At 46.2% G+C, this 27514-nt stretch overlaps 2 protein-coding genes across 2 annotated transcripts; one reads left to right on the top strand and one right to left on the bottom strand.

The window, feature by feature from the left end:
* Positions 1-1364: 1364 nt before the first annotated feature.
* cd164l2 (CD164 sialomucin-like 2) lies at positions 1365-27160 on the bottom strand. The gene is made up of 6 exons (XM_052472290.1): positions 26761-27160; positions 16344-16430; positions 16011-16088; positions 15774-15809; positions 15493-15640; positions 1365-2142 (listed from the first exon to the last, which is right to left on the bottom strand). The coding sequence occupies exons 1-6, from the start codon at positions 26846-26848 to the stop codon at positions 2127-2129; spliced, it is 453 nt and encodes a 150-aa protein (XP_052328250.1). The 5' UTR covers positions 26849-27160; the 3' UTR covers positions 1365-2126.
* LOC127909895 (uncharacterized) lies at positions 8502-11412 on the top strand. The gene is made up of 2 exons (XM_052472289.1): positions 8502-9746; positions 10053-11412. Exons 1-2 carry the CDS (start codon positions 9323-9325, stop codon positions 11036-11038), a joined length of 1410 nt encoding a protein of 469 aa, XP_052328249.1. The 5' UTR covers positions 8502-9322; the 3' UTR covers positions 11039-11412.
* Positions 27161-27514: the final 354 nt, after the last annotated feature.

Consider the following 27514-nt stretch of genomic DNA (forward strand, 5'->3'; position numbering starts at 1 on the left):
TGTGGCTTGCTGTGTGTATATTTTTTGGTACATCATGATAAGTGTTATCAGACAGTATCGTGCTGTGTTTGATGAAAAGGTGTGTGTGTGTGTGTGTGTGTATGTGTGTGTGAAAGAGAAAGAGAGAAATAGTTGTATTTGATAGAGGTTAGAACATTTCATTCAGAGATATCTGGCCATATGGCTAGGTGGGGTACTTTACAGTAGCTGCCCCACCTTTTAAACACACATAGGTAAGCCTTCACAGTCTCAAACACACAGAGAAATCGATACACTTACACAGTCTCACACAAACACAGCTACACCAGTACAGAACAGTGTGTACTGACAGTCTTTGTTGTTCAAAGAGAGAGTGTGTGAGTGTGTTTCAGAATGAGAGGGAGAGAGACTGTTGGTGTGTGTATGTGTGTGTGTGTGTGTGTGTGTGTGTGTGTGTGTGTGTGTGTGTGTGTGTGTGTGTGTGTGTGTGTGTGTGTGTGTGTGTGTGTGTGTGTGTGTGTGTGTGTGTGTGTGTGTGTGTGTGTGTGTGTGTGTGTGACTCCACCACCAAGCCTTTTGTCAGTGTGTGTGTTTGTATGTGTGATTTTGAGAGAGAGAGAGAGAGAGAGAGAGAGAGAGAGAGAGATAGAGTCCAGCATTCAGTCCTTTGTCAGTAGAACTGGAGGACAGCCAGTTTGTTTGTGGGATTTCAGTTCACTGAGTTGGGAGGTTTTATAACCAATCAGTCCAGAAATTACATTCTGTCTGAACAACCCAAAACAGCCCCAACCAGCCATCCAATCAACCAGCCAACCAGCCAACCAGCCAACCAACCAACCAGCCAATCAGCCAGCCAGCCAGCCAACCAACCAACCACCCACTGATCAACCAACCAGTCAACCAACCAATAGCACCAGGACTGGGTCATGTTCAGTGGGCACTAAACGGGATAAAGTGTTTTGAAATGGAATGAAACAGGGAGGTACCAACTGGACTTTCTACATTTTGTCCAACTGAACCTGGCAACTGTTCCCCGATCCAGGCTCTGTTTCCTCTACTATCCTCATGTTGAGGCACACAGACACACCCAGCTCTACTAGCCTCATGTTGAGGAACCCAGACACACCCAGCTCAATGTCACTTCATATCCGTATCATCACATCTAAACACACACACACTCCTTTTTAACTCACTCTCTCTCCCTCTTTATTTCTCTCACACACACACACACACACACACACACACACACACACACACACACACACACACACACACACACACACACACACACACACACACACACACACACACACACACACACACACACACACACACACACACACACACACACACACACACTCACATAAACCTATTATTTTGCATGATCTTTATTTTCATAAACAACACAACAACAGAACAGATCCCAGAACTCTCCCTCCTGAACGCAGCTCAAGCCAAACCAGTTCAACAACACAAATTAACGAACATGTTTAAACACGATTGAAAATCATTACACATTCACATAACTACAACCTTCTAAGACAATACTATTTGCCAACTGTAAATTCAGAAGGCATTTAGGCAAACTGACAGGAAAAAGGGAATACACACACACACACACACACACATGGGCACGCACACACACACACACACACATGGGCACGCACACACACACACACACACACACACACACACACACACACACACACACACACACACACACACACACACACACACACACACACACACACACACACACACACACACACACACACACACACACACACACACACACACACACACACACACACATGGGCACACACACACATGGGCACACACACACACACACACACACACACACACACACACACACACACACACACACACACACACACACACACACACACACACACACACACACACACACACACACACACAGGAGTTACACAACATAATGGACGGTCAGTCAAACAAACAAAATGACCGAAAGGTGCACATCTGGGACACACAGAAAAGTATAACACACGCACTGGAGTATGGTAGATTGACGTCATGCAAAGCATCGTGACAGCATGGTGAGTCACAGCTCCCCCTCATCCCTCCCTCCTTCATCTTTCACTGTCCTCCTCTTCTCTCTCTCCTCTCCTCTAGGCTGGCTGCTCTCTGTGGAGGGGAGAGAGAGAGAAAGAGAGACAGAGATTATTGTTCAGCCTATTATATTACTTCAGCTCTCTAGATGTCACTGTGATGCAAACACACACACACTCTCTCTCTCTCTCTCTCAATTTTTTAATTTCAATTTAAGGGCTTTATTGGTATGGGAAACATATGTTAACATTGCCAAAGCAAGTGAATGAGATAATAAACAAAAGTGAATGAACAATACAAATTAACAGTAAACATTACACTCCAAAAGCATAAAGACATTTCAAATGTTATATTATGTGCAAATAGTTCAAGTACAAAAGGTAAAATAAATAAACATAAATATGGGTTGTATTTACAATGGTGTTGTTCTTCACTGGTTGCCATTTCAAATCAAATCAAATTTTATTTGTCACATACACATAGGTAAGCAGATGTTAATGCGAGTGTAGAGAAATGCTTATGCTTCTAGTTCCGACCATGCAGTAATATCTAACAAATAATCTAGCGATTTCACAACAACTACCTTATACACACAAGTGTAAAGGAATTAATAAGAATATGTCAATAAAAATATATGGATGAGCGATGGCCGAACGGCATAGGCAAGATGCAGTAAATGGTATAGAGTACAGTATATACAGTGGGGCAAAAAAAGTATTTAGTCAGCCACCAATTGTGCAAGTTCTCCCACTTAAAAAGATGAGAGAGGCCTGTAATGTTCATCATAGGTACACTTCAACTATGACTGACAAAATTAGAAAAAAATCCAGAAAATCACATTGTAGGATTTTTTATGAATTTATTTGCAAATTATGGTGGAAAATAAGTATTTGGTCACCTACAAACAAGCAAGATTTCTGGCTCTCACAGACCTGTAACGTCTTCTTTAAGAGGCTCCTCTGTCCTCCACTCGTTACTTGTATTAATGGCACCTGTTTGAACTTGTTATCAGTATAAAAGACACATGTCCACAACCTCAAACAGTCACACTCCAAACTCCACTATGGCCAAGACCAAAGAGCTGTCAAAGGACACCAGAAACAAAATTGTAGACCTGCACCAGGCTGGGAAGACTGAATCTGCAATAGGTAAGCAGCTTGGTTTGAAGAAATCAACTGTGGGAGCAATTATTAGGAAATGGAAGATATACAAGACCACTGATAATCTTCCTCGATCTGGGGCTCCAAGTTCGCAAGATCTCACCCCGTGGGGTCAAAATGATCACAAGAACAATGAGCAAAAATCCCAGAATCACACGGGGGGACCTAGTGAATGACCTGCAGAGAGCTGGGACCAAAGTAACAAAGCCTACCATCAGTAACACACTACGCCGCCAGGGACTCAAATCTTGCAGTGCCAGACGTGTCCCCCTGCTTAAGCCAGTACATGTCCAGGCCCGTCTGAAGTTTGCTAGAGAGCATTTGTATGATCCAGAAGAAGATTGGGAGAATGTCATATGGTCAGATGAAACCAAAATAGAAGGTGGAAACATCATGCTTTGGGGCTGTTATTCTGCAAAGGGACCAGGACGACTGATCCGTGTAAAGGAAAAAATGAATGGGGCCATGTATCGTGAGATTTTGAGTTAAAACCTCCTTCCATTAGCAAGGGCATTGAAGATGAAACGTGGCTGGGTCTTTCATCATGACAATGATGCCAAACACACCGCCCGGGCAACGAAGGAGTGGCTTCGTAAGAAGCATTTCAAGGTCCTGGAGTGGCCTAGCCAGTCTCCAGATCTCAACCCCATAGAAAATCTTTGGAGGGAGTTGAAAGTCTGTGTTGTCCAACAACAGCCTCAAAACATCACTGCTCTAGAGGAGATCTGCATGGAGGAATGGGCCAAAATACCAGCAACAGTGTGTGAAAACCTTGTGAAGACTTACAGAAAACATTTGACCTCTGTCATTGCCAACAAAGGGTATATAACAAAGTATTTAGATAAACTTTTGTTATTGACCAAATACTTATTTTCCACCATAATTTGCAAATAAATTCATTAAAAATCCTACAATGTGATTTTCTGGTTTTTTTTCTGTCATAGTTGAAGTGTATCTATGATGAAAATTACAGGCCTCTCTCGTCTTTTTAAGTGGGAGAACTTGCACAATTGGTGGCTGACTAAATACTTTTTTGCCCCACTGTACATATGAGATGAGTGATGTAGGGTATGTAAACATTATATAAGTGGCATTGTTTAAATTGGCTAGTGATACATTTATTCCATCCAATTTTTAATTATTAAAGTGACTAGAGATGAGTCAGTATTTTGACAGTAGCCACTCAACGTTAGTGATGGCTGTTTAACAGTCTGATGGCCTTGAGATAGAAGCTGTTTTTTAGTCTCTCGGTCCCAGCTTTGATGCACCTGTACTGACCTCGCCTTCTGGATGATAGCGGGGTGAACAGGCAGTGGCTCGGGTCGTTGTTGTCCTTGATGATCTTTTTGGCCTTCCTGTGACATCGGGTGGTGTAGGTGTCCTGGAGGGCAGGTAGTTTGCCCCCGGTGATGCGTTGTGTAGACCTCACTACCCTCTGGAGAGCCTTACGGTTGTGGGTGGAGCAGTTGCCGCACCAGGCGGTGATACAGCCCGACAGGATGCTCTTGATTGTGCATCTGTAAAAGTTTGTTTGTGTTTTTGGTGACAAGCCAAATTTCTTCAGCCTCCTGAGGTTGAAGAGGCACTGCTGCGCCTTCTTCACCACGCTGTCTGTGTGGGTGGACCATTTCAGTTTGTCAGTGATGTGTATGCCGAGGAACTTAAAACTTTCCGCCTTCTCCACTACTGTCCTGTCGATGGTGATAGGGGGCTGCTCCCTCTGCTGTTTCCTGAAGTCCACGATCATCTCCTTTGTTTTGTTGACATTGAGTGTGAGGTTATTTTCCTGACAACACACTCCGAGGGCTCTCACCTCCTCCCTGTAGGCCGTCTCGTCGTTGTTGGTAATCAAGCCTACCACTGTAGTGTCGTCTGCAAACTTGATGATTGAGTTGGAGGCGTGCATGGCCACGCAGTCATGGGTGAACAGGGAGTACAGGAGAGGGCTGAGAACGCACCCTTGTGGGGCCCCAGTGTTGAGGATAAGCAGGATGGAGATGTTGTTTCCTACCCTCACCACCTGGGGGCGGCCCGTCAGGAAGTCCAGGACCCAGTTGCACAGGGCGGGGTCGAGACCCAGGGTCTCAAGCTTAATGATGAGTTTGGAGGGTACTATGGTGTTAAATGCTGAGCTGTAGTCAATGAACAGCATTCTTACATAGGTATTCCTCTTGTCCAGATGGGTTAGGACAGTGTGCAGTGTGATTGTGATTGCGTCGTCTGTGGACCTATTGGGGCGGTAAACAAATTGGAGTGGGTCTAGGGTGTCAGGTAGGGTGGAGGTGATATGGTCGTTGACTAGTCTCTCAAAGCACTTCATGATGACTGAAGTGAGTGCTACGGGGCAATAGTCATTTAGCTCAGTTACCTTAGCTTTCTTGCAAACAGGAACAATGGTGGCCCTCTTGAAGAATGTGGGGACAGCAGACTGGGATAAGGATTGATTGAATATGTCCGTAAACATACCAGCCAGCTGGTCTGCACATGCTCTGAGGACGAAGCTAGGGATGCCGTCTGGGCCGGCAGCCTTGCGAGGGTTAACACGTTTAGATGTTTTACTTACGTTGGCTGCAGTGACGGAGAGCCCACAGGTTTTGGTAGGGGGCCGTGTCGTTGGCACTGAATTGTCCTCAAAGCGAGCAAGTAAATTGTTTAGTTTGTCTGGGAGCAAGACATCGTGGTCCGCGATGGGGCTGGTTTTCTTTTTGTAGTCCGTGATTGACTGTAGACCCTGCCACATACCTCTTGTGTCTGAGCTGTTGAATTGTGACTCTACTTTGTCTCTATAATGACGCTTAGCTTGTTTGATTGCCTTGAGGAGGGAATAGCTACACTGTTTGTATTCGGTCATGTTTCCATTCGCCTTGCCCTGATTTAAAGCCGTGGTTCACTCTTTCAGTTTTGCGCGAATGCTGCCATCAATCCACAGTTTCTGGTTGGGGAAGGTTTTAATAGTTGCTGTGGGTACAACATCACCGATGCACTTGCTATTAAACTCGCTCACCGAATCAGCGTATTCATCAATGTTATTGTCCGACGCTATGCGGAACATATCCCAGTCCACGTGATCAAAGCAATCTTGAAGCGTGGAATCCGATTGGTAGGACCAGCGTTGAACAGACCTGAGCACAGGCGTTTCCTGTTTTAGTTTCTGTCTATAGGCTGGGAGCAACAAAATGGAGTCGTGGTCAGATTTTCTGAAAGGAGGGCGAGGGAGGACTTTGTATGCGTTGCGGAAGTTAGAATAACAAGGACCCAGGGTTTTGCCAGCCCGGGTCGCGCATTTGATATGCTGATAAAATTTAGGGAGCCTTTCCCTGTGGCAACAGGTCACAAATATTGCTGCTGTGATGACGCACTGTGGTATTTCACCCAGTAGATATGGGTGTTTTCAAATTCTTTGTGGATTCTTTGTGGATCTCTGAGGGAAAAATGTTCACAGACATTTTCCCGCCAGAACTTTAACATGTTCTAAAGTGAATACTGGAACAATATTTCTACATAGAACCTGTGGAATGGACAGAGGCGATCCAAAGACAACTAACGTCATTTGGTTGTTATTTTGCGATGTCATTAAAAATGCCATAAAGGAAATATTGTAACTTGAACAGTAGACACTATATGTGTGAAGTTTCCATCCTCTACGTTGTGTATGAAATAGGAAACATAAAGTATTTTTGTTTAGAGTGGGATGTGATCTTAGAAAATATAAGAGGAAATTGTTTCTATAACTTTGTACAAGTAATTAATCACCGCCCCCTTGAGTGAGGTCAGAGAAAGTGTCAGCCACACGAACCACCCCTTTTGAATAAACTGTATAAAATGATGGGTTAAGAATTAACATATCAGACCAGAAAGACATTGCTCTGCAGCTTACGTCCAAAGTGGTTCGAACTCTGAAATCTCAACACGAGGTAGAGACGATGAAGTCACCTCCCAGACAATCACTGGTATGGCTGATTAGCTGTCCTAAGTAAAATATGTTGAAAAGCTTATTTAAGTGGGACGATTCTACTACTCTCATCACCCCACTGAGAGCCATCGACACGGCTGGCTAGCCTATCTACAAAGAATCATCTTCCAAAGCAAGTGGAAGTAGAGTGAGCTCTGTAGCTCTGTTCAGGACTACATGATGGGTCACCAGATACCGGACGACAGCAGAGGAGAACTTGTAAGTCGCTCTGGATAAGAGCGTCTGCTAAATGACTTAAATGTAAATGTAAATGAGAACAACAGTAGAAGAGATGGTTGGGGACCACTTTTGGACAATCAGAGCTTTACAAGCGTGCCACAAAAGGTCCAACATCTTTTCCAAGAAGGCCTGGTTCCATCAGAAATACACAGTGAAACAAAGCATTTACATGTAATTACATTCATGATTTCTTACTCCAAACAGGGGGTGGTTTGTGTGCAAAGTATATGATTACTTTGAGAGTAGTTTCTAAAATGTACCAAAATTAAGTGTCTTTATCTCTCGCTCTCTCCATGTCTTTTGTAAGAAGCCGGCATATTGTGTCAGTCCGCTAGGGATTTGTTTCTAATGTATTAAGTGTGTATGTTTATATTTTAGTTAGCTAGTAAATAAATAATTAAACCAATTTGTGTAGGATTGAATCATAAGTAAGGCTGGGTATTTGCAGATGCAAGGAGGATACAAAGTTCTGATTAATAAATTGACTGTTTATGGATGTGATAGGTAAAGACCTTAAAAGTTTAATTCGGGAGATGGTAACTCTTTAAAGAACCGCTCTCATGGTGCCCCAAATCCTAATGAGTTAATAGTTACATGATTAATTTAATTGGGTAAAGATTAAACACAGTTAGTTGATTAGATAAATAACAGTCATCAGATTACTGAAAGTAAAGTCACAACAGTGGCCTTTCTCAATAGCAAGGCTTTGCTCACTGAATCTATACATAGTCAAAGCTTTCCTTAAGTTTGGGTCAGTCACAGTGGTCAGGTATTTTGCCACTGTGTACTCTCTGTTTAGTTTGCTGTGTTTTAATTGTTAATTCTTTCCAATGTGTCAAGTAATTATCTTTTTGTTTTCTCATTATTTTGTTGGGTCTAATTGTGCTGCTTTCCTGGTGCTCTGTGGGGTCTGTTTGTGAACAGAGCCCCAGGACCAGCTTGCTTAGGGGACTCTTCTCCAGGTTTATCTCTCTGTTGGTGATGGCTTTGTTATGGAAGGTTTGGGAATCTCTTCCTTTTAGGTGGTTGTAGAATTTAACGTTGTCACGTTCTGACCTTTATTTTCTGTGTTTTGTGTTTAGTTAGTATGGTCAGGGCGTGAGTTGGGTGGGTAGTCTATGTTTGTTTTTCTAGGTTTTGGTTATTTCGATGTTTCGGCCTAGTATGGTTCTCAATCAGAGGCAGGTGTCAGTAGTTGTCTCTGATTGAGAATCATACTTAGGTGGCCTGGGTTTCACTGTGTGTTTGTGGGTGATTGTTTCCTGTCTCTGTGTGTGCACCAGATAGGACTGTAATTTGAGTTTTCACATTTTTGGTTTTGTTAGTTTGTTCATGTGTACCTGATAGCATTAAAAAGTACCATGGAAAATTACCACGCCGCGTATTGGTCCTCTGATCCGTTTCGCCTCTCCTCTTCGGAAGAAGAGGAGGAAACTCGTTACAGAATCACCCACCACAATCGGACCAAGCGGCGTGGTAAAGGACAGCGACGACAGCAGCAGCAGCAGCAACAACAGCGGCCACCATCACAGGACTCCTGGACATGGGAGCAGATACTGAACGGAGAGGGACCCTGGGCACGGGCTGGGGAAAATCGCAGCCCCAAAGCAGAGCTGGAGGCAGCGAAAGCTGATCGGCGGCAATATGAGGAGCCAGCACGGCAGTGCGACAGGTACGAGAGGCAGCCCCAAATTTTTTTTGGGGGGGGGCACACGAGGTGTGGTACTAAGCCAGGTAGCAGACCTGAGCTCACTCCTCGTGCTTATTATGAGCAGCGCATTACTGGTCAGGCACCGTGTTATGCGGTTGAGCGCACGGTGTCGCCAGTGCGTGTCCATAGCCCGGTGCGCTATAGGGCAGCCCCCGAGAGTGCCATGCGAGTGTGGGCATTGAGCCAGGGCGTATGGTGCCTGCTCAGCGGGTCTGGTCGCCGGTACGCAGTCTTGGTCCAGGTTATCCTGCGCCGGCTCTGCGTGCTGTGTCTCCGGGGCGCTGGGAGGGTGCAGTGCGTCCTCTGCCTGCGCTCCGCTCGTACCGGGCAACTGTGGGAGTGGAGCCTAGGGGAGAGGTGCGTGTAGTAAGCACTAGATCTCCCGTGCTTACCCACAGCCCGGTTCAACCTGTGCCTGCACTCTTGAGGGTCCGGGCTCGAGTAGTTGTCCAGCCTGGGGAAGTGGTGCCAAGGTTGCGCACCAGAGCTCCAGTGCTCCCCCACAGCCCGGTCTTTCAGGCTCCTCCTAACACCAAGCCTCCTGAAAGTCTCCCCAGCCTGGTAGTTCCTGTGGCAGCCCCACGCACCAGGCTGTCTCTCAGTCTCCTCCCTGCAGGTGCTCCCGCCTGTCCGGCGCCGCTGCCGGAGCGTTCCGCCTGTCCGGCGCCGCTGCCGGAGCCTCCCGCCTGTCCGGCGCCGCTGCCGGAGCCTCCCGCCTGTCCGGAGCCTCCCGCCTGTCCGGCGCCGCTGCCGGAGCCTCCCGCCTGTCCGGCGCCACTGCCGGAGCCTCCCGCCTGTCCGGCGCCGCTGCCGGAGCCTCCCGCCTGTCCGGCGCCGCTGCTGGAGCGTCCCGCCTGTCCGGCGCCGCTGCCTCCTGTAGCAGCTCCACGCACCAGGCTGTCTCTCTGTCTCCTCTCTGCAGGTGCTCCCGCCTGTCCGGCGCCGCTGCCGGAGCCTCCCGCCTGTCCGGCGCCGCTGCCGGAGCCTCCCGCCTGTCCGGCGCCGCTGCCGGAGCCTCCCGCCTGTCCGGCGCCGCTGCCGGAGCCTCCCGCCTGTCCGGAGCCTCCCGCCTGTCCGGCGCCGCTGCCGGAGCCTCTCGCCTGTCCGGCGCCGCTGCCGGAGCCTCCCGCCTGTCCGGCGCTGCTGCCGGAGCCTCCCGCCTGTCCGGCGCTGCTGCCGGAGCGTCCCGCCTGTCCGGCGCCGCTGCTGGAGCGTCCCGCCTGTCTGGCGCCGCTGCCGGAGCGTCCCGCCTGTCTGGCGCCGCTGCCGGAGCGTCCCTCCTGTCCGGCGCCGCTGCCGGAGCCTCCCGCCTGTCCGGCGCCGCTGCCGGAGCGTCCCGCCTGTCCGGCGCCACTGCCGGAGCCTCCAGCCTGTCCGGCGCCGCTGCCGGAGCGTCCCGCCTGTCCGGCGCCGCTGCCGGAGCCCCTCAGCCCAGAGGCGCCAGAGCCCCTCAGCCCAGAGGCGCCAGAGCCCCTCAGCCCAGAGGCGCCGGAGCCCCTGCCCCTCTGTCCAGAGCTTCTGCCCCTCTGTCCCGAGCTGCCCCTCTGTCCAGTGGGGTCATTGAGAGGGGTTGCCATGGTTCCTGTGGGCACAGAACCAGATGGTATGAACATCTTGGGCCTGGTTCTCTTTGCCATGGTGTTCGGTGTGGCACTGAGGAAGCTGGGAGAAGAGGGGGAGGAGCTCATACGCTTCTTCAACGCTTTCAATGAAGCCACCATGGTGCTGGTGTCCTGGATCATGTGGTACGTCCCGTTCGGCATCATGTTCCTGGTGGGAAGTAAGATAGTGGAGATGGAGGATGTGGTTCTGTTAATAAAGCGGACAAAGACAATCGTGAAGTGGGGTCCGCGTCCCGCGCCAGAACCGCCACCGCGGACAGACGCCCACCCAGACCCTCCCCTATAGGTCAAGGTTTTGCGGCCGGAGTCCGCACCTTTGGGGGGGGGTACTGTCACGTTCTGACCTTTATTTTCTGTGTTTTGTGTTTAGTTAGTATGGTCAGGGCGTGAGTTGGGTGGGTAGTCTATGTTTGTTTTTCTAGGTTTTGGTTATTTCGATGTTTCGGCCTAGTATGGTTCTCAATCAGAGGCAGGTGTCAGTAGTTGTCTCTGATTGAGAATCATACTTAGGTGGCCTGGGTTTCACTGTGTGTTTGTGGGTGATTGTTTCCTGTCTCTGTGTGTGCACCAGATAGGACTGTAATTTGAGTTTTCACATTTTTTGTTTTGTTAGTTTGTTCATGTGTACCTGATAGCATTAAAAAGTACCATGGAAAATTACCACGCCGCGTATTGGTCCTCTGATCCGTTTCGCCTCTCCTCTTCGGAAGAAGAGGAGGAAACTCGTTACAAACGTCTCTTTTCTGGATTTTGATAATTAGCGGGTATCGGCCTAATTCTGCTCTGCATGCATTATTTGGTGTTTTATGTTGTACACAGATTATATTTTTGCAGAATTCTGCATGCAGAGACTCAATTTGGTGTTTGTTCCATTTTGTGAATTACTGATTGGTGAGCGGACTCCAGACCTCACAACCATGAAGGGCAATGGGTTCTACAGCTGATTAAAGTATTTTTTAGCCAGATCATAATTGGTATGTCGAATTTTATGTGTCAGGTGTGCTCCCTCTCCAGCCTCTAGGTCACCAGGCTGCTCGTTATGGTGCACACCTGTCACCATTGTTACGCGCACCTGGACTCCATCACTTCCCTGATTACCTTCCCTATATATGTCACTCCCTTCGGTTCCTTCCCCAGGTATTATTGTTTCTGTTTCATGTCTGTGCGTTGTTCGTGTTTCTTATTTTGTGTTATGTTGTGTTTATTTATTAAAACACTCACTCCCTGAACTTGCTTCCCGACTCTCAGCGAACAACGTTACAAAATAACGTCTCATCTAAGGGAAGCATCAGGGAGTGTTTTTTTTGTTTGTTTCAGCGGGAATGAAGTCGGGTCCGGGAACCGCTACAGGCTCTCATGCCTCAGACAGATCGCCAGGCTCCCCTGCCTCAGCCGGTCTGTCAGGTTCCCTCGCATCAGCAGTGGTGACTGGTCCGCTCCTGATCCTCAGGATCATCCCTTTGGTTGGCGTCCTGTGGCTGGAGCCGAACGCGCCGGGTACCATCACGTATGCTCTCTCTCCAGGGCTCTAGGTCGCCATTCTCCCGCATCTCAGCCAGACTGACAGGTTTCCCTCATGTCTGTGCGTTGTTCGTGTTTCTTATTTTGTATTATGTTGTGTTTATTAAAATACTCACTCCCTGAACTTGCTTCTCAACTCTCAGCGCACAATGTTACATTATGTTCCTTTTGATGGCATAGAAGACCCTTCTTGCCTTGTCTCTCAGCTCATTCACAGCTTTGTGGAATTTACCTGTGGCACTGATGTTAAGGCAGAGTTATGTATAGTTTTTTGTGTGCTCTAGGGCAATAGTGTCTAGATGGACTTGATATTTGTGGTCCTGGCAACTGGACCTTTTTTTTGGAACACCATTATTTTTGTCTTACTGAGATTTACTGTCAGGGTCCAGGTTTGACAGAATTTGTGCAGAAGCATCTAGGTGCTGCTCTAGGCTCTCCTTGGTTGGGGACAGAAGCACCAGATCATCAGCAAACAGTAGACATTTGTTTGAGGATAGCCCCCTCCAACAGGAGAGGGGGGGGTTGGCCTGTTTTATTACTTAAATACCTTGCAGACACTTTCCCTTTGGCTCTGCAGTATGGGAAGACCGAAAGAGACTTTGCTGCCAAAATTTCAACATCAAACAATGGACACTGGGACAATATATTTCAACATCTGAATGATGAGATGGAATATGGAAAATGAATGTATATTTTGTGATGTCATTAAAATGATCAGCAAGACCTTATAACAGAAATATTGTAACTTTAAGAGCTTTCACACGGTATATGTCAGATTTACAGCTACATTTACAGCTATAATTATATGATTAAATATTAAACTATTTTTGAAAAGATAGAAATGTGATTTTAGCCTTCTAAATGAGATAATGACTTTTCATATAAACAGGCTCAGTCAGTAACCACGCCCACGTGAGCACAGACATTGCGTCGGCATGTTGGAATGCCCCTAAGACCAGAGTGCTTAAAAGGACTTGCTAATGAAATGTATATTAGACCAAAACATGCCGGGTTGCTGTGGTCCTAGCTGTACCCTGAATAATCAACCATTGAGACCAGAGAATGTGAGGCCACGGTCCACACGCTGAAATGTTTAGAACTTTGTAAACTAGACTAAAACATGCACCGTCTGCAGCCGTGCATGTAAAGTAGTCTAGGACATTTTGACCAAAGACGAGAGAAAGGGCGGCAGATAGCCTAGTGGTTAGAGCGTTGGGACAGTAACAGAAAGGTTGCTAGATTGAATCCCCGAGCTGAAAAGGTAAAAACCTATCGTTCTGCCCCTGAACAAGGCAGTTGACCCAGTGTTCCCTGGTAGACCGTCATTGTAATTAAGAATTTGCTCTAAACAGACTTGCCTTGTCAAATAAATAGATCCCTCAGAACACTGTGTGTGGTACATCTGAAGTACCTATTCTAATGAACACTCCAGAAGAAAAGAAGTCTACAACTAAGAAGGACATTGTAACTATGGTGGAAAACCAGAGACTTACATCAAACCACTTCCCATAGATGGATCGAGTGGTGACGACAGAGAAAGACATCTACACGTAAATATATTTTGCATTTATGTGGTTGTTACTGTGCTAAGTATTCTGGTTACAGTGAGCACAGTTTCCATATGTATGATAAGTTTACTCTTTGTCCCTCCCTTTCCATTGCGTAACCAAACGGTCATGCTTTTGTTAGTCAACTAGGGACCTGTTTTTATTGTATGTGTGTTTACGTATTTGGTGTGATGATTTAGTTAGTTGATAAATAATTAAGCCAATTTGTGTATCGCTGATTCATCACTTAGGTTAGAGTTCGTGCAGATATCCAAGGTTTATGCGACATTCAGAATGTGACTGATGAGGTAATAATTAATATTTTTCTATAATTGATGTAAGAGATATTTAGATCATCTTTAGAGTTTAATTCAGGAGATAGTAACTCGGTAAACAACTGTTCCCGTGGTGCTCCAAATTCCGAATGAGTTAATTGTTACATGATTAATTTAATTGAGTAATAAGTAAACGTAGTAGGTAAATATTTGGTAAAAAGCAGTCATCACATTAATGATAGTCACATCACCTTTTTTTCCAAACACCACTTTCCATCAATTTGTATAGCAGACCCTCATTCCAAATTTAGTCAAAAGTTTTTTTGAAATCAACAAATCATGTGAAGACTTTGTCTTTGTTTTGTTTTGTTTGTTTGTCAATTAGTGTGTGCATGGTGAATACGTGGTCTGTCATATGGTAATTTGGTAAAAAGCCAATTTGACATTTGCTCAGTGCATTGTTTTCACTGAGGAAATGTACGAGTCTGCTGTTAATGATAATGCAGATGATTTTCCCAAGGTTGCCGTTGACGGATATCCCATGGTGGTTATTGGGGTCAAATTTGTCTCCACTTTTGTGGATTGGGGGTAATCAGTCCTTGGTTCCAAATACTGGGGAAGATGCCAGAGCTAAGGATGATGTTAGAGTTTAAGTATAGTCAATTGAAATTTGTGGTTTGTATATTTTATCATTTCATTGAGGATACCATCAACACCACAGGCCTTTTTGGGTTGGATGGTTTGTATGGTGTCCTGTAGTTCATTCAAAGTAATTGGAGAATCCAGTGGGTTCTGGTAGTCTTTAATAGTTGATTCTATGATTTGTATTTGATCATGTATATTTTTTTACTGTTTGTTCTTTGTTATAGAGCCAAAAAGATTGGAGAAGTGGTTTATCAATACATCTCAGTTTTGGATAGATAACGCTTCATGTTGTTGTTTGTTTAGTGTTTTCCGATTTTCCCAGAAGTGGTTAGATTCTATGGGTTCTTTAATTACATTGAGCTCTTTTCTGACATGCTGTTCCTTCTTTTTCAGTAGTGTATTTCTGTATTGTTTTAGTGATTCACTACAGTGAAGGCGTAGGCTCAGGTTTTCTGGGTCTCTGTTTATGGTTGTATAGTTATCTCAATTTCTTTCTTAGGTTTTTGCATTCTTCATCAAACCATTTGTCATTGTTGTTAATTGTCTTCGGGTTTTCTGTTTGACATTTTTAGATTTGATAGTGAAGCTAAGGTCAAATGTACTGTTTAGGTTTTCTACTGTCAAGTTTACACCGTCAGTATTACAATGGAAAGTTTTGTCCAGGAAGTTGTCTAAAAGGGATTGAATTTGTTGTTGCCTAATTGTCTCTTGCTCTCTCTCTCTCACACACACACACACACACCCTCACTCACATGGGGTCGTAGGTGGTATCTTTCTTGAGGAAGCGCATGGCGAAGAATCCCCCAGCCTGCACACACAGCACCAGGATGATGCCTCCTATGAAACTGGACATGTCAAAGCTGGCCTGGGAGAACTCTGATGGCTCTGGAGGAGACTCATCTGACAGGCGGAGATATATGGGGAGGGGGGAGAAGGAGAGATATGGGAAGAGAGAGAGGGGGAGAGGGATGAGTAATAATAGTGAGATCAATAAGGGATGGATAAAGTGACGGAATGTTGAGTTTAATCTCACCTGAGTCCCCTTCACCTTCTTCCGCTATCTCTATGACTAAAAACACATAAGGAAATGTAATCAATGTTATTGTTATTTAGCAAATAGTTTTTACTCACATTGTCTATTTTGTGTGTGTGTGTGTGTGTGTGTGTGTGTGTGTGTGTGTGTGTGTGTGTGTGTGTGTGTGTGTGTGTGTGTGTGTGTGTGTGTGTGTGTGTGTGTGTGTGTGTGTGTGTGTGTGTGTGTGTTACTCACCTGTGCACATGGCTGGGTCGTTTGTCACATTACAGTTCTGAGAATCACCCTGATCGGATACACACCCAGTATCATTACCTACGAGAGAGAGGAGGGATGGTGTGTATGTGTAGGTCAGATCCTGACACACTGAATAATTTAATCATCTGGTAAAGACCTGGAGGGTTGTCTTACGTGTGTGTGTGTGTGTGTGTGTGTGTGTGTGTGTGTGTGTGTGTGTGTGTGTGTGTGTGTGTGTGTGTGTGTGTGTGTGTGTGTGTGTGTGTGTGTGTGTGTGTGTGTGTGTGTGTGTGTGTGTGTGTGTGTGTGTGTGTGTGTGTGTGTGTGTCTCACTGTTCCCGCAGACCCTCCAGACACAGTCAGTCAGATTTAGGGTGGAGTCTCCGACACACAGGTCACATGACTCAGCCTGGGAGCAGTCTATTGGAGGCAACAGTTGTCAATCAATCAGCCAGTGCAGAATAACACACATAAACACATTCAGGGCGGACCTCTGCTTTCCTCATAACAGGAATCAATGAATCATTCAAGATAAATTGAACTTTAGTCACAAAATATTTAGTCGCAAACTTTTTTTTTCTCATCCAACAAATACAACCAATAGTAGATGGGGAGGGGAACACAGAAAAATACAAAATTAGTTCAAACCTAGGATTCACTTAAATCCTAGGCATTGAACTACACTCCTTGAGCTAAACCCCAGGCATCGAGCTAAACCCTAGGAATTGAGCTAAACCCTAGGCTTTGAGATCAACCCTGGGCATTGGGCTAAACCCGAGGCATTGGGCTAAACCCAAGTCATTGAGCTAAATCCTAGGCATTGAGCTAAACCCTCGGCATTGAGCTAAACTTGTTGAGCTAAACCCTAGATATTGGGCTAAACCCTAGGCATTGAGCTAAACCCTAAGCATTGAGTTAAAACATAGGTGTTGAGCTAAACACTAGGTATTGAGCTAAACCCTAGGCAATGAGCTAAACCCTAGGTATTGAGCTAAACCCTAGGCATTGAGCTAAACTCATTGAGATAAACCCTAGGCAATGAGCTAAACTCTTGGCATTGAGCTAAACCCTAGGATTTGAGCTAATCCCTAATCATTGAGCTAAACCCTAGGAATTTAGCTAAACCCTAGACATTGAGCTAAACCCCAGGAGTTGAGATAAACCCAAGGCATTGAGCTAAACCCGAGACATTGAGCTAAACCCGAGACATTGAGCTAAACCCTAGGCATTGAGCTAGACCCTAGGCATCGAGCTAAACCCTGGGCATTGGGCTAAGTCTGAGGCTTTGAGCTAAACCCTAGGCATTGAGCTAAACCCTAGGCATTGAGCTAAACCCTTGGCATTGAGCTAAACCCAAAGCAAAGGTTTATTTCAAAACCCTAGTGACTGAGCTAAACACTAGGCATTGAGCTAAACCCTAGGCATTGAGCTAAACCCCAGGAATTGAGCTAATCCCTAATCATTGAGCTAAACCCTAGGCATTGAGCGAAACCCTAGGCATTGAGCTAAACCCTAGACATTGAGCTAAACCCTAGGCGTTGAGCTAAACCCTAGGCGTTGAGCTAAACCCTAGGCAATGAGCTAAACCCTAGGTATTGAGCTAAACCCTAGGCATTGAGCTAAACCCTAGGCATTGAGCTAAACCCAAGGCATTGAGCTAAACCCAAAGCAAAGGTTTATTTCAAAACCCTAGTGACTGAGCTAAACACTAGGCATTGAGCTAAACCCTAGGCATTGAGCTAAACCCCAGGAATTGAGCTAATCCCTAATCATTGAGCTAAACCCTAGGCATTGAGCGAAACCCTAGGCATTGAGCTAAACCCTAGACATTGAGCTAAACCCTAGGCGTTGAGCTAAACCCTAGGCAATGAGCTAAACCCTAGGTATTGAGCTAAACCCTAGGCATTGAGCTAAACCCTAGGCATTGAGCTAAACCCAAGGCATTGAGCTAAACCCAAAGCAAAGGTTTATTTCAAAACCCTAGTGACTGAGCTAAACACTAGACATTGAGCTCAACCCTAGGGTCTGAGCAAAACCTTAGGAATTGAGCTGTACCCTAGGCATTGAGCTATACCCTAGGAATTGAGCTAAACTCATTGAGCTAAACTTATTGAGCTAAACCCTAGGGATTGAGCTTAAACCTAGGTCTTGAGCTAAACCCAAGGTATTAAGCTAAGCCCTAGGCATTGAGCTAAACTCGTTCAGATAAACCCTTGGCATTGAGCTAAACCCCAGGAATTGAGCTAATCCCTAATCATTGAGCTAAACCCTAGGCATTGAGCTAAACCCTAGACATTGAGCTAAACCCTAGGCGTTGAGCTAAACCCTAGGCGTTGAGCTAAACCCTAGGCAATGAGCTAAACCCTAGGTATTGAGCTAAACCCTAGGTATTGAGCTAAACCCTAGCCATTGAGCTAAAACCTACGCATTGAGCTAAAACCTAGGTGTTGAGCTAAACCCAGGGCATTAGCTAGACATTAATCATTGAGATAAACCTGTAGGCTTTGAGCTAAACCATAGGCATTGGGCTAACCCTATGCATTGAGCTAAACCCTAAGCTTTGAGCTAAACCCAGGGAATTGAGTTAAACTCATTGACCTAAACTCTAGATATTGAGCTAAAACCTAGGTATTGAGCTAAACCCTAGGCATTGAGCTAAACCCAAGGCATTGAGCTAAACTCATTGAGCTACACTCTAGATATTGAGCTAAATCCTAGGTATTTAGCTAAACACTAGGCATTGAGCTCAACCCTAGGCATTGAGAAAAACTTATTGAGCTAAACCTTACCTATTGAGCTAAACCCTAGATACTGAGCTGAAACCTATGCATTGAGCTATACCCTCCTCGGTGCAGACCAGCTGGCTGGAGTGTTTAAGGACATATTCAATCTCTCCCTATCCCAGTCTGCTGTTCCCACTTGCTTCAAGCTGTCGAGCATTGTTCCTTTACACAAGAAAGCAAAGGTCATTTAACTAAATTTCCCTGGGGCGGCAGGGTAGTCTAATGGTTAGAGCGTTGGACTAGTAACCAGAAGGTTGCGAGTTCAAATCCCCTAGCTGACAAGGTACAAATCTGGCCTAGGCCATCATTGAAAATAAGAGTTTGCACTCACTTCTGTGATCATAAAGTCCTTTGAGGCAATTTAAGGATCATATCCCTTACCTGACACCCTAAACCCACTTAAATTTGCTTACTGCCCCAATAGATCCACAGATTATGCAATCACATTGCCCTCATCTCAACTAACATCAAGGCGGTGGCCCGTTCCTGTAGGTTCATGCTCTACAACATCCGCAGAGTACGACCCTGCCTCACACAGGAAGCGGCGCAGGTCCTAATCCAGGCACTTGTCATCTCCCGTCTGGATTACTGCAACTCGCTGTTGGCTGGGCTCCCTGCCTGTGCCATTAAACCCCTACAACTCATCCAGAACGCCGCAGCCCGTCTGGTGTTCAACCTTCCCAAGTTCTCCCACGTCACCCCGCTCCTCCGCTCTCTCCACTGGCTTCCAGTTGAAGCTCGCATCCGCTACAAGACCATGGTGCTTGCCTACGGAGCTGTGAGGGGAACGGCACCTCAGTACCTCCAGGCTCTGATCAGGCCCTACACCCAAACAAGGGCACTGCGTTCATCCACCTCTGGCCTGCTCGCCTCCCTACCACTGAGGAAGTACAGTTCCCGCTCAGCCCAGTCAAAACTGTTCGCTGCTCTGGCCCCCAATGGTGGAACAAACTCCCTCACGACGCCAGGACAGCGGAGTCAATCACCACCTTCCGGAGACACCTGAAACCCCACCTCTTTAAGGAATACCTAGGATAGGATAAAGTAATCCTTCTCACCCCCCTTAAAAGATTTAGATGCACTATTGTAAAGTGGCTGTTCCACTGGATGTCATAAGGTGAATGCACCAATTTGTAAGTCGCTCTGGATAAGAGCGTCTGCTAAATGACTTAAATGTAATGTAATGTATTGAGCTACATTTATTAAGCTAAACCCTATGCATTGAGCAAAACCCCAGTATCAACATAACCCTAGGCATTGATCTAAACACTAGGCATTGGGCTAAAATCAATTAGCTAAACCCTAGCTATTGAGATAAACCCTAGGCATTGAGCTAAACCGTAGGCATTGACCTAAACCCTAGGAATTGAGCTAAAATCATTAGGCTAAAATAATTTAGCTAAACCCTAGATATTGAGCTGAACCCTATGCATTGAGCTATACCCTAGGTATTGAGCTAAATTCATTAAGCTAAACCCTATGCATTGAGCTTAACCCCATGCATTGAGCAAAACCCCAAGTATCAACATAAACCCTAGGAATTGAGCAAAAACCTAGGCTTTGACCTAAACCCTAGGCATTAGGCTAAAATCATTGAGCTAAACCCTGGCTATTGAGCTAAACTCTAGGCATTGAGCAATAGCCTACACTCGATCCCTCCGATGTCAACAACTACAGACCAGTATCCCTTCTTTCTTTTCTCTCCAAAACTCTTGAACGTGCCGTCCTTGGCCAGCTCTCCCGCTATTTCTCTCTGAATGACCTTCTTGATCCTAATCAGTCAGGTTTCAAGACTAGTCATTCAACTGAGACTGCTCTTCTCTGTATCACGGAGGCGCTCCGCACCGCTAAAGCTAACTCTCTCTCCTCTGCTCTCATCCTTCTAGACCTATCGGCTGCCTTCGATACTGTGAACCATCAGATCCTCCTCTCCACCCTCTCCGAGTTGGGCATCTCCGGCGCGGCCCACGCTTGGATTGCGTCCTACCTGACAGGTCGCTCCTACCAGGTGGCGTGGCGAGAATCTGTCTCTTCACCACGCGCTCTCACCACTGGTGTCCCCCAGGGCTCTGTTCTAGGCCCTCTCCTATTCTCGCTGTACACCAAGTCACTTGGCTCTGTCATAACCTCACATGGTCTCTCCTATCATTGCTATGCAGACGACACACAATTAATCTTCTCCTTTCGCCCTTCTGATGACCAGGTGGCGAATCGCATCTCTGCATGTCTGGCAGACATATCAGTGTGGATGACGGATCACCACCTCAAGCTGAACCTCTGCAAGACGGAGCTGCTCTTCCTCCCGGGGAAGGACTGCCCGTTCCATGATCTCGCCATCACGGTTGACAACTCCATTGTGTCCTCCTCCCAGAGCGCTAAGAACCTTGGCGTGATCCTGGACAACACCCTGTCGTTCTCAACTAACATCAAGGCGGTGGCCCGTTCCTGTAGGTTCATGCTCTACAACATCCGCAGAGTATGACCCTGCCTCACACAGGAAGCGGCGCAGGTCCTAATCCAGGCACTTGTCATCTCCCGTCTGGATTACTGCAACTCGCTGTTGGCTGGGCTCCCTGCCTGTGCCATTAAACCCCTACAACTCATCCAGAACGCCGCAGCCCGTCTGGTGTTCAACCTTCCCAAGTTCTCCCACGTCACCCCGCTCCTCCGCTCTCTCCACTGGCTTCCAGTTGAAGCTCGCATCCGCTACAAGACCATGGTGCTTGCCTACGGAGCTGTGAGGGGAACGGCACCTCAGTACCTCCAGGCTCTGATCAGGCCCTACACCCAAACAAGGGCACTGCGTTCATCCACCTCTGGCCTGCTCGCCTCCCTACCACTGAGGAAGTACAGTTCCCGCTCAGCCCAGTCAAAACTGTTCGCTGCTCTGGCCCCCAATGGTGGAACAAACTCCCTCACGACGCCAGGACAGCGGAGTCAATCACCACCTTCCGGAGACACCTGAAACCCCACCTCTTTAAGGAATACCTAGGATAGGATAAAGTAATCCTTCTCACCCCCCTTAAAAGATTTAGATGCACTATTGTAAAGTGGCTGTTCCACTGGATGTCATAAGGTGAATGCACCAATTTGTAAGTCGCTCTGGATAAGAGCGTCTGCTAAATGACTTAAATGTAATGTAATGTATTGAGCTACATTTATTAAGCTAAACCCTATGCATTGAGCAAAACCCCAGTATCAACATAACCCTAGGCATTGATCTAAACACTAGGCATTGGGCTAAAATCAATTAGCTAAACCCTAGCTATTGAGATAAACCCTAGGCATTGAGCTAAACCGTAGGCATTGACCTAAACCCTAGGAATTGAGCTAAAATCATTAGGCTAAAATAATTTAGCTAAACCCTAGATATTGAGCTGAACCCTATGCATTGAGCTATACCCTAGGTATTGAGCTAAATTCATTAAGCTAAACCCTATGCATTGAGCTTAACCCCATGCATTGAGCAAAACCCCAAGTATCAACATAAACCCTAGGAATTGAGCAAAAACCTAGGCTTTGACCTAAACCCTAGGCATTAGGCTAAAATCATTGAGCTAAACCCTGGCTATTGAGCTAAACTCTAGGCATTGAGCAATAGCCTACACTCGATCCCTCCGATGTCAACAACTACAGACCAGTATCCCTTCTTTCTTTTCTCTCCAAAACTCTTGAACGTGCCGTCCTTGGCCAGCTCTCCCGCTATTTCTCTCTGAATGACCTTCTTGATCCTAATCAGTCAGGTTTCAAGACTAGTCATTCAACTGAGACTGCTCTTCTCTGTATCACGGAGGCGCTCCGCACCGCTAAAGCTAACTCTCTCTCCTCTGCTCTCATCCTTCTAGACCTATCGGCTGCCTTCGATACTGTGAACCATCAGATCCTCCTCTCCACCCTCTCCGAGTTGGGCATCTCCGGCGCGGCCCACGCTTGGATTGCGTCCTACCTGACAGGTCGCTCCTACCAGGTGGCGTGGCGAGAATCTGTCTCTTCACCACGCGCTCTCACCACTGGTGTCCCCCAGGGCTCTGTTCTAGGCCCTCTCCTATTCTCGCTGTACACCAAGTCACTTGGCTCTGTCATAACCTCACATGGTCTCTCCTATCATTGCTATGCAGACGACACACAATTAATCTTCTCCTTTCCCCCTTCTGATGACCAGGTGGCGAATCGCATCTCTGCATGTCTGGCAGACATATCAGTGTGGATGACGGATCACCACCTCAAGCTGAACCTCTGAATGACGGAGCTGCTCTTCCTCCCGGGGAAGGACTGCCCGTTCCATGATCTCGCCATCACGGTTGACAACTCCATTGTGTCCTCCTCCCAGAGCGCTAAGAACCTTGGCGTGATCCTGGACAACACCCTGTCGTTCTCAACTAACATCAAGGCGGTGGCCCGTTCCTGTAGGTTCATGCTCTACAACATCCGCAGAGTATGACCCTGCCTCACACAGGAAGCGGCGCAGGTCCTAATCCAGGCACTTGTCATCTCCCGTCTGGATTACTGCAACTCGCTGTTGGCTGGGCTCCCTGCCTGTGCCATTAAACCCCTACAACTCATCCAGAACGCCGCAGCCCGTCTGGTGTTCAACCTTCCCAAGTTCTCCCACGTCACCCCGCTCCTCCGCTCTCTCCACTGGCTTCCAGTTGAAGCTCGCATCCGCTACAAGACCATGGTGCTTGCCTACGGAGCTGTGAGGGGAACGGCACCTCAGTACCTCCAGGCTCTGATCAGGCCCTACACCCAAACAAGGGCACTGCGTTCATCCACCTCTGGCCTGCTCGCCTCCCTACCACTGAGGAAGTACAGTTCCCGCTCAGCCCAGTCAAAACTGTTCGCTGCTCTGGCCCCCCAATGGTGGAACAAACTCCCTCACGACGCCAGGACAGCGGAGTCAATCACCACCTTCCGGAGACACCTGAAACCCCACCTTTTTAAGGAATACCTAGGATAGGATAAGTAATCCTTCTCACCCCCCCCCCCTTTAAGAGTTAGATGCACTATTGTAAAGTGACTGTTCTACTGGATGTCATAAGGTGAATGCACCAATTTGTAAGTCGCTCTGGATAAGAGCGTCTGCTAAATGACTTAAATGTAAATGTAAATGTAGCTTAGGCATTAACCTAAACCGTAGGAATTTAGCTAAAATCATTAGGCTAAAATCATTGAGCTAAACCCTAGATATTGAGCTGAACCCTAGACATTGAGCTAAATCCTAGGCAGTGAGCTAAACCCCAGGCATTGAATTAAACCCTAGGGATTTAGCTAAACTCTGGTCATTGAGCTAATCCTAGGTATTTGGCTGAAACCTAAGTGTTGAAAAAAATCCCTAGTTATTGAACAAAAGCCTAGGAAATGAGCTAAACTCGTTGATCTAAACTCAAGTCATTGAGCTAACCCCTAGATTTTGAGCTAACCCCTATATTGAGCTAAACCCTAGGCATTGAGCTAAACTAATTGAGCAAAACCCTAGGTATTGATCTTAAGCCTAGGCATTGAACTAAACCATAGGCATTGCGCTAAACCCTATAAATTGAGCAAAAACCTGGGAATTGAGCTAATCCCCAGGCATTGAGGTTAAGCATTGAGCTAAACCCTAGGTATTGAGCTAACCCTGGGCGTTTAGCTAAACCATAGGTATTGAGCTAAACCCTAGGCATTGAGCTAAACCCTTGGAATTGAGCTAAAACCAAGGTGTTGAAAAAATCCCTAGATATTGAGATAACCCTAGGAATTGAGCTAAACGTATTGATCTAAACCCAAGTCATTAAGCTAACCCCTAGATATTGAGCTAACCCCTAGATATTGAGCTAAACCCTGGGCATTGAGCTGAACCCTAGGCATTGAGCTAAACTAATTGAGCTAAAACATAGTTATTGGGCTAAACCCTAGGCATTGAGCTTAATTCATTGAGCTAAACCCAAGGCAATGAGCTAAACCCAAGGCAATGAGCTAAACCCTTGGCAATGAGCTAAACCCGTGGCATTGAGCTAATCCCTAGGCATTGATCTAAAACCTAGGCATTGAGCTATACCTTAGGCATTGAGCTACACCCTAGACATTGAGCTATATCCTAGGCATTCACCTAAAACCTAATCATTGAGCTAAACCTGTAGGATTTGAGCTAAACCCTAGGTTCTGAGCTAAACCCTAGGCTTTGAGCTAAATCCAAAGCACTGAGCTAAACCCATTGAGCTAAACCCTAGATATTGAGCTAAACCCTAGATATTGAGCTGAACCCTATGCATTGAGCTAAACCCTATGCATTGAGCTAAACTCTATGCATTGAGCTAAACCCTAGGTATTGAGGTAAACTCATTGAACTAAACTCTAGGCATTGAGCTAATCCCCAAGTATCGACCAAAACCCTAGGAACTGAGCTACACCCTAGGCATTGGGCTAAACCCTAGGCAATGAGCTAAACTCATTGAGATGAACCCTATGCAATGTGCTAAACCCTTGGCATTTAGCTAAAACCTAGGAATTGAGCTAATCCCTAATCATTGAGCTATACACCTTAGGCATTGAGCTATGCCCTAAGCATTAAGTTAATCTCATTGAGCTAAACCTTAGGCGTTGACCTAAAACCTATGCATTGAGCTATACCTCAGGCATTGAGCTATACCCTAGTCATTAAGCTAATCCCATTGAGCAAAACCCTAGGTATTGGGATAAACCCAAGGCTTTGAGCTAAACCCTAGAAATTGAGCGAAACCCTAATCATTGAGCTAAACCTGTATGATTTTAATTAAACCCTAGGTTCTGAGCTAAACCCAAGGCATTGAGCTAATCTCATTGAGCTAAACTCCAGATGTTGAGCTAAATCCTAGGTATTGAGATAAACCCTAGGCATTGAGCTAAACCCCAGGTATTGAGCTAATCCCCAAGTACATACCTAAACCCTAGGAATTGAGCTAAACCCTAGGCATTGTGCTAAACCATAGGCATTGAGCTAAACCCCAGGCATTGACGTTAAGCATTGAGCTAAACCCTAGGTATTGAGCTAACCCTGGGTGTTTAGCTAAACCCTATGAAATGAGCTAAACTCATTGATCTAAACCCTAGGCATTGAGCAAACCCCTAGATAATGAGCTAAACCCTAGTTATTGAGCTAATGTCACGCCTTGGTCATTGTATTTTGTGCTTTTGTTATATGTTTGGGTTGGCCAGGGTGTGACATGGGTTTATATGTTGTTTTCGTATTGGGGTTTGTAGTATTTGGGATCGCGGCTGATTAGGGGTGTTGTTAGGCTTGGCTGCCTGAGGCGATTCTCAATTAGAGTCAGGTGCTATTCGTTGTCTCTGATTGGGAACCGTATTTAGGCAGCCTGAGTTCGCTTTGTATTTCGTGGGTGTTTGTTCCTGTCTCTGTGTTGTAGTCACCAGATAAGCTGTAATTAGTTTCACGTTCCATTCTGTTGTTTTTGTATTTAGTATCGGTTATTTCATGTACCGTGTTTTCTTTCATTAAAGTCATGAGTAACCAACACGCTGCATTTCGGTCCGACTCTCTTCTTTCAACAGACGAACGCCGTTACAGCTAAACCCTAGGCATTGAGCTAAACCCTAGGCATTGAGCTAAACTCATTGACCTAGACCCTAGGCATTGAGCTAAGTGCAATGAGATAAACCCTAGGCATTGAGCTAAACTCATTTAGCTAAACCCTAGGCATTGAGCTAAAGTCATTGAGCTAAACCCTAGGCGTTGAGCTAAAATCATTGAGCTTAGCCCTAGGCATTTAGGGGGTCTGAGCATTGTTTGCCAAACTACCAATGTTTCATTTGCTTACACATATCATGTCATTTCAAATGAGAGGTCATGAAGAATAGGAGACAAGGGAAGGAGTCAAGGAAAGGTTGGAAACAATACTATAAATGTAAGTGGGGCCAAGAGGAACAGGGAGTCAGGAAGTTCAAAGGGTGACAGACCACACACACACACACAAACATGCTCACATACCTACCTGAAGAGTCCGACTGACAATGAGAGGTGATAACCACTGAAAGGACCAGCAACGCTGCACCGAGGGCCTTTAGCTCTAACCCTCGCATCCTGACCACTACAGACCAGTTCAGACTAGTACAGACCAGCAAAGACCAGTACAGACAGGTAGAGACCACAGACTAGTCAGAGAAAAACAAAAAATAGCCTCAGTTCCTCAGGTGGCTTCAAGATGTCAACAGGGATCATAAGGTTCTAAAATGTTCCAGAAGGTTCCAGAATGTTTCAGAACATTCCAAATGTAAGATTAAGTACTTTTCAGTTGGTTGTAGATCCCTTGCAGAGCCCTCAAACTCAACAAAAAAATAAATGGGGTTCTAGCTTTAGAAAAGATTAAATGAAGAGCAGAAGAGTTATCTGCATTTGGGAAAGAGAGAGACAGGAACCGGTGTAACTCGACCTTAGTCTACTTGGTTACCTAGCCACCCCCCTCCCCTTCTCCACCACCCTGAAACCCACACCACTGAGACAGATTGACACCTTTTTACCTCAGAGCCCAAGGACACACACACAAAAGCATGCTCACAAGCACGCACACAGGCACACAAACACACACTCACTCATATGCCCACACACACACACACAGGAATGTGCACACACACACACAGGCGTGTGTGCCCACACACGCTGATTATCATTCCGACACAGATATTACAGGTACTGTATAGACACTGTCACACAAGGACGTGTATTTTGTCAAATGCGTATTTATGTGG

The sequence above is a fragment of the Oncorhynchus keta genome, chromosome 20 (assembly GCF_023373465.1).
Source record: "Oncorhynchus keta strain PuntledgeMale-10-30-2019 chromosome 20, Oket_V2, whole genome shotgun sequence".
In the NCBI taxonomy this organism is placed as follows: domain Eukaryota; kingdom Metazoa; phylum Chordata; class Actinopteri; order Salmoniformes; family Salmonidae; genus Oncorhynchus; species Oncorhynchus keta.

Bases quoted from the DNA above. Each gene is read 5' to 3' on its own strand.
- LOC127909895 (XM_052472289.1), top strand. From the start codon at position 9,323: ATGGTGCCTGCTCAGCGGGTCTGGTCGCCGGTACGCAGTCTTGGTCCA. The intron at 9,747-10,052 runs GTGCTCCCGCCT...TCCTCTCTGCAG, and splicing joins TCTCAGTCTCCTCCCTGCAG to GTGCTCCCGCCTGTCCGGCG.
- cd164l2 (XM_052472290.1), bottom strand. From the start codon at position 26,848: ATGCGAGGGTTAGAGCTAAAGGCCCTCGGTGCAGCGTTGCTGGTCCTT. The intron at 16,431-26,760 runs GTAGGTATGTGA...TGCCTCCAATAG, and splicing joins TTGTCAGTCGGACTCTTCAG to ACTGCTCCCAGGCTGAGTCA. The intron at 15,641-15,773 runs GTGAGATTAAAC...TCCGCCTGTCAG, and splicing joins AGAAGGTGAAGGGGACTCAG to ATGAGTCTCCTCCAGAGCCA.